This window comes from Pseudophryne corroboree, chromosome 9, assembly GCF_028390025.1.
Source record: "Pseudophryne corroboree isolate aPseCor3 chromosome 9, aPseCor3.hap2, whole genome shotgun sequence".
NCBI classification, from domain to species: domain Eukaryota; kingdom Metazoa; phylum Chordata; class Amphibia; order Anura; family Myobatrachidae; genus Pseudophryne; species Pseudophryne corroboree.
The window spans coordinates 271,647,337-271,662,678 of record NC_086452.1 but is presented as its reverse complement, the minus strand read 5'-3'; the positions used below and the strand labels follow the sequence as shown (position 1 = coordinate 271,662,678).

General features: G+C 45.1%; 1 protein-coding gene across 5 annotated transcripts in view; it reads right to left on the bottom strand.

Moving 5' to 3' along the window:
- The window catches only part of PDE4DIP (phosphodiesterase 4D interacting protein), a 1,081,329-nt gene that overhangs the window by 707,716 nt on the left and 358,271 nt on the right, over positions 1-15,342 (bottom strand). For all 5 annotated transcript variants that reach the window (XM_063940306.1, XM_063940302.1, XM_063940304.1 and 2 more), the window contains 2 exons: positions 7,563-7,682; positions 666-758 (listed from right to left, as the gene is read on the bottom strand). In XM_063940306.1, coding sequence (XP_063796376.1) covers positions 666-758; positions 7,563-7,682 — 213 coding nt within the window. The remainder of the gene's footprint in view (positions 1-665; positions 759-7,562; positions 7,683-15,342) is intronic.

Sequence of the window (15,342 nt, the reverse complement as noted above, 5' to 3'; positions counted from 1 at the left end):
AGTGTGTGTGACTAACAGAAGGACACCGGAGCCTCCGCTGTAGTTACCCGGCAACCAGGGCGCGGGAGTATACAGCGCCGCTGGGGGAGTGATGGAAATGCAGCAGAGGATGTCTATTTGACATACATAAAAGCTGCATCCCTTGAAGTCTTCAAAAGTTCTTCTTTTCTTCTGAAATTAGCTTAATATGGGCTGCAAGGGCTACCCCCCTGTTGATTTCCTTCTTACTGCATGGCACCAACATACAAACTGAGCTCCTGTGCACGGAGACGGGGTTATAGAGGAGGCGGCGCTGTGCATCTTGGGTACAGTCAAAGCTTTGAGCGTGTTGGTGCCTCGGATCAAGATCCTACTCTACACCCCGATGTTAATCCTTGTGGAGCCAAGTGTACCCCGCAGCAGAAATGATGGATATCGGATTTTCGGATATGGGAATATCAACCTGTACCAGTGTTTTTTGTCCCTCCATGCTCAGAGGATGCAGTTCACTTTAAGTTTAGTAAAATAATTATCCTATAGGTGTTATTTTTCATAAACCTTAATGAAAGAGACATCAAAATCTAGAATTTGCATTTTGACACGATGAGAGTTCAAACTCTACACACATATACATATTTGTGTGTGGCGTTAAAAGTGCCAATATGCTAATGTTCTCAATCACTTACCTGCAAATGCTCACTTTGACTTTTCAATGCCATATCCTGCAGTTTAGCTATTGTATTATTGTGATCATCTATTACTTGATAGAGTTCCAAACCCTACAAAGTGATGAGAAAGACATTCACTTATAAATAGAAATAATTTATGATAAATATTCAGATGTGTGTGTGTGTGGTGTGTGTGTGTGTGTGTGTGTATGTATATATATATATATATATATATATATATATATATATATAGGAGGAGTACAGTGCAGAGTTTTGCAGACCAGTGACCACCAGTATACGTTGTCTGCCTGAAAAACGCTCCATATCTGTGCTCAGTGTGCTGCATATATCTGTGCTCACACTGCTTTATTGTGGGGACTGGGGACCAGCAGTATTATATAGGAGGAGTACAGTGCAGAGTTTTGCTGACCAGTGACCACCAGTATACGTTGTCTGCCTGAAAAACGCTCCATATCTGTGCTCAGTGTGCTGCATATATCTGTGCTCACACTGCTTTATTGTGGGGACTGGGGACCAGCAGTATTATATAGGAGGAGTACAGTGCAGAGTTTTGCTGACCAGTGACCACCAGTATTATATGTTGATCTATTACTGGCATATAATTCCACACATTAAAAAATGGAGAACAAAAATGTGGAGGGTAAAATAGGGAAAGATCAAGATCCACTTCCACCTCGTGCTGAAGCTGCTGCCACTAGTCATGGCCGAGACGATGAAATGCCATCAACGTCGTCTGCCAAGGCCGATGCACAATGTCATAGTAGAGAGCATGTAAAATCCAAAAAATTAAAGCTCAGTAAAATGACCCAAAAATCTAAATCAAAATCGTCTGAGGAGAAGCGTAAACTTGCCAATGTGCCATTTACGACACGGAGCGGCAGGGAACGGCTGAGGCCCTGGCCTATGTTCAAGGCTAGTGGTTCAGCTTCACCTGAGGATGGAAGCACTCATCCTCCTGCTAGAAAACTTAAAAGAGTTAAGATGGCAAAAGCACAGCAAAGAACTGTGCGTTCTTCTAAATCACAAATCCCCAAGGAGAGTCCAATTGTGTCGGTTGCGATGCCTGACCTTCCCAACACTGGACGGGAAGAGGTTGCGCCTTCCATCATTTGCACGCCCCCTGCAAGTGCTGGAAGGAGCACCCGCAGTCCAGTTCCTGATAGTCAAATTGAAGATGTCACTGTTGAAGTACACCAGGATGAGGATATGGGTGTTGCTGGCGCTGGGGAGGAAATTGACAAGGAGGATTCTGATGGTGAGGTGGTTTGTTTAAGTCAGGCACCCGGGGAATCACCTGTTGTCCGTGGGACGAATATGGCCATTGACATGCCTGGTCAAAATACCAAAAAAATCACCTCTTCGGTGTGGAATTATTTAAACAGAAATGCGGACAACTGGTGTCAAGTCGTGTGTTGCCTTTGTCAAGCTGTAATAAGTAGGGGTAAGGACGTTAACCACCTAGGAACATCCTCCCTTATACTTCACCTGGACCGCATTCATCAGAAATCAGTGACAAGTTCAAAAACTTTGGATGACAGCGGAAGCAGTCCACTGACCACTAAATCCCTTCCTCTTGTAACCAAGCTCCTGCAAACCACACCACCAACTCCCTCGGTGTCAATTTCCTACTTAGACAGGAAAGCCAATAGTCCTGCAGGCCATGTCACTGTCAAGTCTGACGAGTCCTCTCCTGCCTGGGATTCCTCCGATGCATCCTTGAGTGTAACGCCTACTGCTGCTGGCGTTGCTGTTGTTGCTGCTGGGAGTCGATCGTCATCCCAGAGGGGAAGTCGAAAGACCACTTGTACTACTTCCAGTAAGCAATTGACTGTCCAACAGTCCTTTGCGAGGAAGATGAAATATCACAGCAGTCATCCTGCTGCAAAGCGGATAACTCAGGCCTTGGCAGCCTGGGTGGTGAGAAACGTGTTTCCGGTATCCACCGTTAATTCACAGGCAATTAGAGACTTGATTGAGGTACTGTGTCCCCGGTACCAAATACCATCTAGGTTCCATTTCTCTAGGCAGGCGATACCGAAAATGTACACAGACGTCAGAAAAAGAGTCACCAGTGTCCTAAAAAATGCAGTTGTACCCAATGTCCACTTAACCACGGACATGTGGACAAGTGGAGCAGGGCAGACTCAGGATTATATGACTGTGACAGCCCTCTGGGTAGATGCATTGCCTCCCGCAGCAAGAACAGCAGCGGCGGCACCAGTAGCAGCATCTCGCAAACGCCAACTCATTCCTAGGCAGGCTACGCTTTGTATCACCACTTTCCATAAGAGGCACACAGCTGACAACCTCTTACGGAAACTGAGGAACATCATCGCAGAATGGCTTACCCCAATTGGACTCTCCTGGGGATTTGTGACATCGGACAACGCCACCAATATTGTGCGTGCATTACATATGGGCAAATTCCAGCACATCCCATGTTTTGCACATACATTGAATTTGGTGGTGCAGAATTATTTAAAAAACGACAGGGGCGTGCAAGAGATGCTGTCGGTGGCCAGAAGTATTGCGGGCCACTTTCGGCATTCAGCCACCGTGTGCCGAAGACTGGAGCACCAGCAAACAGTCCTGAACCTGCCCTGCCATCATCTGAAGCAAGAGGTGGTAACGAGGTGGAATTCAACCCTCTATATGCTTCAGAGGATGGAGGAGCAGCAAAAGGCCATTCAAGCCTATACATCTGCCTACGATATAGGCAAAGGAGGGGGAATGCACCTGACTCAAGCGCAGTGGAGAATGATTTCAACGTTGTGCAAGGTTCTGCAACCCTTTGAACTTGCCACACGTGAAGTCAGTTCAAACACTGCCAGCTTGAGTCAGGTCATTCCCCTCATCAGGCTTTTGCAGAAGAAGCTGGAGACATTGAAGGAGGAGCTAAAACAGAGCGATTCCGCTAGGCATGTGGGACCTGTGGATGGAGCCCTTAATTCGCTTAACCAGGATTCACGGGTGGTCAATCTGTTGAAATCAGAGCACTACATTTTGGCCACCGTGCTCGATCTTAGATTTAAAACCTACGTTGTATCTCTCTCTCCGGCAGACACAAGTCTGCAGAGGTTCAAAGACCTGCTGGTGAGGAAATTGTCAAGTCAAGCGGAACGTCACCCGTCAACAGCTACTCCTTCACATTCTCCCGCAACTGGGGGTGCGAGGAAAATGCTAAGAATTCCGAGCCCACCCGCTGGCGGTGATGCAGGGCAGTCTGGAGCGAGTGCTGACATCTGGTCCGGACTGAAGGACCTGCCAACGATTACTGACATGTCGTCTACTGTCACTGCATATGATTCTGTCACCATTGAAAGAATGGTGGAGGATTATATGAGTGACCGCATCCAAGTAGGCACGTCAGACAGTCCGTTCGTATACTGGCAGGAAAAAGAGGCAATTTGGAGGCCCTTGCAGAAACTGGCTTTATTTTACCTAAGTTGCCCCCCCCTCTAGTGTGTACTCCGAAAGAGTGTTTAGTGCAGCCGCTCACCTTGTCAGCAATCGGCGTATGAGGTTACTTCCAGAAAATGTGGAGAAGATGATGTTCATCAAAATGAATTATAATCAATTCCTCCGTGGAGACATTCACCAGCAGCAATTGCCTCCAGAAAGTACACAGGGACCTGAGATGTTGGATTCCAGTGGGGACGAATTAATAATCTATGAGGAGGGGGATGTACACAGTGAAAGGGGTGAGGAATCGGACGATGAGGAGGAGGAGGTGGACATCTTGCCTCTGTAGAGCCAGTTTGTGCAAGGAGAGATTGATTGCTTCTTTTTTGGTGGGGGCCCAAACCAACCAGTCATTTCAGTCACATTCGTGTGGCAGACCCTGTCGCTGAAATGATGGGTTCGTTAAAGTGTGCATGTCCTGTTTATACAACATAAGGGTGGGTGGGAGGGCCCAAGGACAATTCCATCTTGCACCTCTTTTTTCTTTCATTTTTCTTTGCATCATGTGCTGCTTGGGGACTATTTTTTTGAAGTGCCATCCTGCCTGACACTGCAGTGCCACTCCTAGATGGGCCAGGTGTTTGTGTCGGCCACTTGTGATGCTTAGCTTAGCCATCCAGCGACCTTGGTGCACCTCTTTTTTTCTTTGCATCATGTGCTGTTTGGGGACTATTTTTTAAATCTGCCATCCTGTCTGACACTGCAGTGCCACTCCTAGATGGGCCAGGTGTTTGTGTCGGCCACTTTAGTCGCTTAGCTTAGCCATCCAGCGACCTTGGTGCACCTCTTTTTTTCTTTGCATCATGTGCTGTTTGGGGACTATTTTTTAAATCTGCCATCCTGTCTGACACTGCAGTGCCACTCCTAGATGGGCCAGGTGTTTGTGTCGGCCACTTGGGTCGCTTAGCTTAGTCATCCATCGACCTTGGTGCAAATTTTAGGACTAAAAATAATATTGTGAGGTGTTCAGAATAGACTGAAAATGAGTGGAAATTATGGTTATTGAGGTTAATGATACTATGGGATCAAAATGACCCCCAAATTCTATGATTTAAGCTGTTTTTGAGGGTTTTTTGTAAAAAAACACCCGAATCCAAAACACCCGAATCCGACAAAAAATTTTCAGGGAGGTTTTGCCAAAACGCGTCCGAATCCAAAACACGGCCGCAGAACCGAATCCAAAACCGAAACACAAAACCCGAAAAATTTCCGGTGCACATCACTAATAAATATATATATATATAAATGCACACAGGGGGGTGGGGGATATAGCGACCGTCGGTGTCTTAAATAGTTCAATAAATATGGATCTAAAAGTGTATCTAAAAACGAGTAACCAGATCAGAAGGTGATTTAAAGAAAGGGGGGTATTTATTTATACACTAAAACAGATGTTAATTACATATAGAGCTAAAATCTAAACAGCAGTTCTTCTTAAAAAATGGGATTTAAAACAACATACACAATGCTTTAAAATACCAGTTAAAATATGTTAAAACTCTGTAAATCAATTTTAACTTAACTTGGTAAAACGGTCACTGCCAGGTAGCCCAACGCGTTTCGTCCTTAAGACTTCATCAAGGGGACCCCTTGATGAAGTCTTAAGGACGAAACGCGTTGGGCTACCTGGCAGTGACCGTTTTACCAAGTTAAGTTAAAATTGATTTACAGAGTTTTAACATATTTTAACTGGTATTTTAAAGCATTGTGTATGTTGTTTTAAATCCCATTTTTTAAGAAGAACTGCTGTTTAGATTTTAGCTCTATATGTAATTAACATCTGTTTTAGTGTATAAATAAATACCCCCCTTTCTTTAAATCACCTTCTGATCTGGTTACTCGTTTTTAGATACACTTTTAGATCCATATTTATTGAACTATTTAAGACACCGACGGTCGCTATATCCCCCACCCCCCTGTGTGCATTTACTCGTTGTTTCAGGGAATTACCATCCCTGTGTCTCTGGGGGACAGCTGACGCCCTGTGCTATTTCTTAGGGAGTGTCATTTATTATCTATACGTGGATCTTAGATTATTTGGTGTTGTACACAAGTGGCGCAAATATTTTTCCCCCCTTTGTATATATATATATAATACTGCTGGTCCCCAGTCCCCACAATAAAGCAGTGTGAGCACAGATATATGCAGCACACAGAGCACAGATATGGAGCGTTTTTCAGGCAGACAACGTATAATACTGGTGGTCACTGGTCAGCAAAACTCTGCACTGTACTCCTCCTATATAATACTGCTGGTCCCCAGTCCCTACAATAAAGCAGTGTGAGCACAGATATATGAAGCACACTGAGCACAGATATGGAGCGTTTTTCAATCAGACAACGTATAATACAGGTGGTCACTGTTCAGCAAAACTCTGCACTGTACTCCTCCTATAATACCGCTGGTCCCCAGAATAAAGATATTTGCACTGCAGCCCCCTGAAACAAAGTGAGAGGACGCCAGCCACGTCCTCTCACTATCATTTCCAATGCACGAGTGAAAAATGGCGGCGACGCGCGGCTTTATATAGAATCCGAATCTCGCGAGAATCCGACAGTGGGATGATGATGTTCGGGCACGCTCGGGTTAACCGAGCAAGGCGGGAGGATCCGAGTCTGCCTCGGACCCATGTAAAAAGGGTGAAGTTTGGGGGGGTTCGGATTCCGACGAACCGAACCCGCTCATCACTAATATATATATATATACGTACAATGGAAGGCGGCACTCGGAGACTGTTATCAGGTGAAAAAATTGGTGCTTTAATTGACGTTTCGGGAGACGTACTCCCTTCCTCAAGACACAGCAGTGTCTTGAGGAAGGGAGTACGTCTCCCGAAACGTCGATTAAAGCACCAATTTTTTCACCTGATAACAGTCTCCGAGTGCCGCCTTCCATTGTACGTATATTGAGCTCACACAGCTTAAGGAGGGCACCGGAGCAGGTACCCAGCAGGGACGAGGAGTGCCGGACCCCACTGCACAGTATATATATATATATATATATATATATATATATATATATGATAATGTCAGGGATTCAGTTAGCCTTACCCATAATCCAAACTTGGCACCCCACCACAAGGAAGCCCCAATATTACCTAGCCTCCATCCCAATCCTATGGGGTGCCCTTACCCTACTCATTTAATTTTAACAAAAAATTAAACAAATGAAAATAACACCCTTGGGTACTTGGCAAGTCTATCTCAGCAGCAACCACTCAGGAGGTGGGGTGGTGAAGATATACTGCTTGACAATTTTCATATACCAGTTCTCTGTAGAGGAAGAACTGATTCTTATTTAGCACGACTTGATAAAATCCACTTTAAATAATTGTCATTGTCATATTTAATTGTTAATCAGCTTTTTCAAAACTCACATTGTATAGGTTGTGCAAAGCTAAAAAAAAAAAATTCTTCTAATGGTGGACTTACCTCATGTTCTCTGCTCTGGAGTGTCTCCCTTAAACTCTGCAATACGCATTCTTGATTGTGCGCTAATTCCTCTGCAGTGCTCAACCTAGCTGTCAGCTGGTGCTGATTTTCTTGTAGTGTCTAATGAAGGAGTGAAAGAGGTAATACATACATAAAAATAGTGGGGACATTACTGTAATTGCTACATGTATAGTATATTTGTTACTCGTGAAACTAGCAGTTATTTGTATGTTGCTTGGTCACAAATAGTAAAACAACATACTGTACATTAAAAATCCATGTATTCAATGTTACTGGCTATAACAGAGATAAATGTTTAATATACTGTATATTGGCACACATGAGATCTCAGCCTTAGTTCTATGGAATTCGTTGACACACAAAATAAGAGTAAACTGAGGGATGAAGAGTTGAGTACAGCAATCGAGCGCAACACAACCACCATCTTCTACAGCCGGACATGGTGATGTCCGGCTGTAGACTGAATCTCTACTTGTGAATTTGAAAGTACTGCATTTTATCTAGAATACAGCATTTACTGTACAAAAGTTACTGTTGCAATTCGCTCTTGAAAGTAAATTTCTTTGTAGATACAAACTATGTATGTTGAGTTAGTATGTTAAATGTAAGATGTAAACATACAGTTATGTAAGCTTTAAAATAATTCCACTGCAGTATACACTGTTATTATGGTTAATCAGCAGAAACGGAAGGTTCTACCAATGTTGGTGAAATGTTATGCTCATAAATAACTTTTTGGTGCAAAACATTTTACAGCACTAATTATTAATCAACAATAATTGGTACTATAAGTATACTTATTCATAATACTTGTCAGAGGAAGTTAAATGCAACTACAGGTGTGTCAGGACTGTGGTTTTTGTGAACCCGGTGTTAGTGAAGTCTGTGCAGGTGACTGGAGGACTTTGTGAATATTAGGCTGGTCTGTAGAAATCAGTGAGAAGAAGGAGCAATCCCTGACCTGGGATCGAACCCGGGCCTCGGCAGAGGAAGTCGTACCCTGACCACTGGATCACCAGGGACTTTGATAGCAGGATGATGAATGTATAGGTGAGATTGAACTGGATATAGTGTCACAGGAGTAGGTGCTTATGTACTCAAGATTACTGGTGAGATAGTTAGACAGACTGGTTACTGGTCAGACTGAGAACCGGGCTGGTTACCCGTGAGACTGGGACGCAACTGTAATCTGGGCTGCTACCGGATATAACTGGAAACGCAACTGAAAGTAGAATGATGAATGTGGCGGTGACTTTAGGACGAGGCTGAAGAACACTGCGGCTGTGACTTTAAGATGAGACTGTGGAATACTGCAACTGTGACTTTAAGATGAAACTGTAGAAATACTGGATATCAATGGTAACACAACTGTAATCCAGACTGGGTAGCAAAGGAGCAGAGTTATACAGGAACCGAAGCACAAGTGTTACCTTTAGGAAGCTCAGCTTCTAAGTTCACACATTGCTGTGTGTGACATGAGGAACTGGCAGAGTTTCAAACTCAAGTCTCCTGACTTATACTTCATGGTTCTTGGTAATTGGTGAGCAGTGTCAGGTGATTCAGAGAGTCTCAGGCTGGCACAGGATTGGACAGCTCTGGGTCAGGTGAACAGTCACTGTTATGTGAGTACTCTAGACTAGGCTGTGATATGGAGTGAGGCCTAGCAGGCCGAAAGAACACTGAAGCCTGAACTTCTGAAAACAAACAGAGGATGCTGGCTTTTAGGCCTAAACTTCAGATTGTTGAATTCAGACTCACACTGAAGATTAATCACCACAGGTGGAGCTCGTTAACTCTTACCTTCCAGACAGAGAACTCAGGACTTGGGTAGCTGACGTCAGATGTCAGGGGCGGTGCCAGCTATGGTGCGGTGAGATTTGCTTGGCTAGCCACAGCCACTTTCCATTGACTGCTAATGTGGCGCCAGGTTTAAAGCGCTGCTGCCGCGATGCTGCATGTCACCGCTTCAACAAACAAACCAATGTGGTTTAACAAAAATATAAAGGAATTAATGGACAAAAAAAGACGAGCATTTAAAAAATACAAATCTGAGGGGGATGCAGAGTCATATCAACACTATAAGGACTGTAACAAAATATGCAAAAAAGGAATGAGAGCGGCTAAAGTAAAAACTTAAAAACTTGTAGCAAAGGAAAGCAAAGCGAATCCCAAAAATGTTTTAAAGTACATCAACAGCAAGAGACTAAAGAAGGAGAGTATAGGCCCTTTAAAGGACAAGAGGGGAGTCTTAATCAAAAATGATAATGACATAGCAAACAAACTAAACAAGTTTTTTTCAACAGTATTTACCAGAGAGGACCAAATGCTGGGTCTAGCACAAAATCTCAACAAAGATTAATGTCCCACTGCTAAATGCTTATTTATGTGAGGAGGTAGTCTGTGACCGATTAAAAAAGTTAAAGATTAATAAGTCACCTGGTCCCGATGGAATTCACCTGAGGGTTCTTATGGAGCTGCACGCTGAACTAGCAAGACCTCTATTTTTGATCTTCATGGATTCGGTTAAATTGGGTATGGTTCCCAAAGACTGGCGTATAGCGGAGGTAGTGCCGATATTTAAAAAGGGGAGCAAAGCTGAACCAGGTAATTATAGACCAGTTAGTCTTACATCTATAGTGGGGAAAGTATTGGAAGGTATTCTAAGGGACAGTATTCAAAAGTTCCTTGAAGCAAATAAGGTCATTAAAAGGAACCAACATGAATTTGTGAAGGACAGATCATGTCAGACCAACTTACTTGGCTTTTATGAAACAGTAAGTGCGAACCTGGATCAGGGTAAGGAGGTGGATATAATCTTTTTAGACTTTGCCAAAGCTTTCGACACTGTACCACACATGCGTCTTATCTATAAGCTACAAGAAATAGGGCTAGGGAGCACAATATGCACCTGGGTCAGTAATTGGTTAGATAATAGGGAGCAGTGCGTTGTGATCAAAGGATCATTTTCAAATTGGACTAAAGTACTAAGTGGTGTGCCACAAGGGTCTGTACTTGGACGACTTTTGTTCAACATTTAGAGAGCATGGTATCAATTTTTCGCAGATGATACCAAATTGTGTAAAGTTATAAATACAGAGGGGGATGCTGAGTCTCTTCAGAACGACTTAACTAAACTGGAAGCATGGGCAGTAAAATGGAGAATGAAATTCAACACAAACAAGTGTAAGGTAATGCACTGTGGGGGCAAGACCAAAAAATAACACCTACATACTAAATGTTAGGGGATTCTGTACTGGAAAAAGACTTAGGGGTTCACATAGATAACAAATTAAGCAGCAGTACCCAAAGTAGGAGTGCAGCAAAGAAGGCTAATAAGATATTAGCATGCATAAAACGGGGAATTGATGCAAGGGATGAGAGTATTATACTCCCATTATATAAATCGCTAGTGAGGCCTCATCTTGAATACTGTGTGCAATTTTGGGCACCATATTACAAAAAGGATATCCTGGAGCTAGAAAAGGTTCAGAGGCGGGCGACCAAACTAATCAAGGGTATTGAGACACTGGAATACAAGGAAAGGCTTGCAAGGCTAGGCATGTTTACATTGGAAAAGAGGAGACTAAGAGGGGACATGATCAACATCTACAAATATATAAGGGGTCAATACACAGAGCTTGGGAGGGACCTGTTTTCTATAAGATCAGTACAGAGAACACGTAGTCACTCGCTTAGGTTAGAGGAGAGGAGTTTCCGCACATTGAGGCGAAAAGGTTTTTCACAGTAAGGACAATATGTGTTTGGAATTCCCGGCCTGAGAGAGTACTAACTGCGGACTCAGTCAACACCTTTAAGAATGGGTTAGATAAATTCCTATTGGATAAAGATGTTCAGGGTTATGGTGCGTAGGCACGCATTATAGTTAATATAACTAGTCCTAACATAAAAATAACTAGTCCTATAATAAGACCGTATAGGAGACCACAAATAGGTTGAACTCGATGGACAATTGTCTTTTTTTTCCAACCTTAGTTACTATGTTACTAAGTCCGGTGCAGGGAGTCCATACAGGATCCGAGCACCGGACACCTGCTGCAGTACTAACAGCTCTGGGATCAGACACTTGATCCCAGCGATATGATCCTGCTGTATCCCGCAGAGGACACAGATCCCCCACATGCCGCTGCTCGCCCGACGCTGGGAGCGGATGCACCGTCCCAGCGCCGGAGCACATTGCCACAATCAGAGCGGTCAATCAGGGACTCAGCACAAGATGCACGTCCTCCTCAAGTGCGCTGTGTGCAAGGCAAACTCTGCACACACCTAGTTATGGCCCTGTATAGGGCTACCTGGCATAATGTGTATAAAAGGCCTATCTAGCATAATTGTATATGGGGCTACCTGGAGTAATGTGTGTATGGGGCTACATGGCGTAATGTGTATATAAGGGCTACCTGGTGTAATGTGTATATAAGTACTACCTGGCATATTGTGTACATGGGGCTACCTAGCGTAATGTGTATATATGGGCTACTTGGTGTAATGTGTATATGGGGCTACCTGGTGTAATGTGCATATGGGGCTACCTGGTGTAATGTGCATATGGGGCTACCTGGCGTAATGCGTATATAAGGGCTACCTGGCGTAATGTGTGTATATAAGGGCTATCTGGAGTAATGTGTATATGGTGCTAGCTGGCATAATGTGTATATAAGGGCTACCAGGCATAATGTGTATATGGAGCTACTTGGCATAATGTGTATAGAAGGACTACCTGACATAATGTGTATATGGGGCTACTTAGTGTAATGTGTATATGGGGTTACCTGGCGTAATGTGTATATAAGTACTACCTGGCATATTGTGTACGTGGGGCTACCTCACGTAATGTGTAAATATGGGCTACTTGGCGTAATGTGTATATGGGGCTACCTGGCGTAATGTGCATATGGGGCTACCTGGCGTAATGTGCATATGGGGCTACCTGGCGTAATGTGTATATAAGAGCTACCTGGCATACTGTGTATATAAGGGCTATCTAGAGTAATGTGTATATGGGGCTAGCTGGCATAATGTGTATACAAGGGCTACCTGGCATAATGTGTATATGGAGCTACTTGGCGTAATTTGTATAGAAGGGCTACCTGACATAATGTGTATATGGGGTTACTTAGTGTAATGTGTATATGGGGTTACCTGGCGTAATGTGTATTTGAAGCTACCTAGCAAAATGATACATAATGACATCCAAAGAAAACATAATAAGAATACATAGTAATATGTATATAGATAATACATCAAAAACATGCAGTATATGATGAACATTTATAATATCATCATTACGTGTTGTTATTATAGATGTTACAATGCATTCTTATTATGGATTATTTTTATGGGGATGTAGTTATGTAACCGGCAGTCAGGATATCGACGGTCACATAACCTCCCCCTACATCCCTCCCCCACATAATCCCGACGGTCAGCATGCTGACCAACAAGGACTACACCCACTCGTGGGTGTTCACGTCACCCATAGAGTAGGAACAAAACCTGTGGTGACTGTTTGTTGCCACCAAGTTCGCAAGGGGCTTGCTGCATTCGCCACCCCCCGCTGGATTCCGCTGCCAGGATCCCAGCGTCAGTATGCTGACCACACCCCTTTTTATGTCATTATGTATCATTTTGCAATATTGTATTTTTGTTTATTTTGCTGGATTATTGTATGATTACATGTTATGGGTCCAACTGCAATGGTGAAGAGTGGTGACAGGACATTATAACGCCGGGACAGTTGTCAGCTATGATACATATACACAGTAAATTCATATGGCAGGGTATAGGGGCTGCAGGGGAGCACCGGGTGCATGCATACCACGGGTAAATGTGTGACCTGCAGGAGCCGGTACATTGGATGTAGTGTCTGTAGCCGCCTCAGACTCTCCTTATTCCTCCCTGGCTACAACTGTAACGTGTAAAGTCACTGGTTAGTTACACTTCCCTATGACACAAGCAGCCTAGAACTACAACTCGACGCCATGCAGTGGGCACCCTGTGCGCAGTGACAACCCCTGTGATTGGTCGTGGAATGATCGGCCTCTGTGATTGGCTGTGGCGCTCCGGGCGGCTGGATTGGTTACAGTTGTAGCTGGTGAGGAATGAGGAGAGTCTGAGGCGACTGCAGACCCGCAGACTCCGGCCCAGGTAACGGCTCCTCCAGGTCACACATATACCCGGGGTATACAGGTGCCCGGTGCACCCCTGCAGCCCCTATAACCTGCCATATGCATTATATTGTGTATATGTATCATAGCTGACAGCTGCCCTAGGGTTATAAAGTTCTGTCCCCACTTTTCACCATTGCAGCTGGACCCATAACATGCACTAAGGTCCTATATGCATTGTACTGTGCGTGTGTGTGTTTTTCCTATATGCATTCAGATCTGTGACTCTGTGACTTATTTACTCTGACTCCGCCCAGAATTGTGACTCCACTCAGCGTTAGAAAATGACCCGTGGCACCCATGCACCCGACCCTCCACCAGCCGCAGTGACCCCGGACCCCCTCCCTCATCTGCGCTACCCCCACTCCCAGCCCTCCCCCAACCCGGCGCCTCCGGACCCCCTATCTCACCCGCAGCACTCCCGCACCCGCATCACTAACTGCAGCGCCTCCGAACCCCCTCCCCCATCCGCCACACCCCCGCACGTCCCCCTCCCCCACCCGCAAAACCCACGCCCCTCCCCAATCATAGCACCTCTGGACTCCCTACACCACCCACGGCACCCCTGCACCCGCCCCTCTCCCATCTGAGACAGCTCCGCACCTGCCCCTCCCCCAGCAGCGGCACCCCCCGCCCCACCCAGAGTGCCAGCGGACCCCCTCCCCCATCCGCGGCCCCCAATCTCCCGCCCCCTCCCTGTTGCAAGGGGCTACACCCCCTTCACCATCGGACGCCCTTTCGTTGTGCAATATTTAACCACTAGCAAAACTAGAAATGCAGGCAATAGCCCATATAAGGAGATTTAGGGCAGACTTACCATTGTTAAATCTCTTTCTGCGAGGTACACTGGATTCCACAGGAAATAACGTCGGGGTGTAGAGTTGGATCTTGATCTGAGGCACCATCAGGCTAAAGCTTGGACTGTTCCCAGGATGCACTGCACCGCCTCCTCTATAGCCCCGCCTCCAGGCACTGGATCTCAGTTTCGTTAGCCAGTCCAATGCAGTAACAGGTAAAATAGAGACGTAGATGTTAGTCACATAGTACCACGTTCTCACGTCAGGAGAAGGTACCAGCGACTAATGCCATACAAACCCAAAGAGGCCAAGTGTGTCAGGGTGGGCGTCCTGTGGCATCCAGTGTACCTCGCAGAAAGAGATTTAACAATGGTAAGTCTACCATAAATCTCCTTTTCTGCAGCGGGGTACACTGGTATTCCACAGGGAATAACATCAGGGATTTCCTAAAGCAGTTCCTCATGGGAGAGGATGCACTGTAGCAGGCACAAGAACCGGCATCCAAAGAAAGCATCCTGGGAGGCGGAAGTATCAAAGGCATAAAACCTGATGAACATGGTCACAGAGGACCACATAGCCACCTTGCACAATTGTTCTGCGGACGCGCCATGGCAGGCCGCCCAAGAAGGTCCAACCGACCGAGTAGAATGGGCCCTGATAGCAGCAGGAGCCGGGAGCCCAGCCTGCGCATAAGCTTGTGCAATCACCATTCTAATCCATCTGGCCAAGGTCTGCTTATTGGTAGGCCAGCCACGTTTGTGAAAACCAAAAAGTACAAAA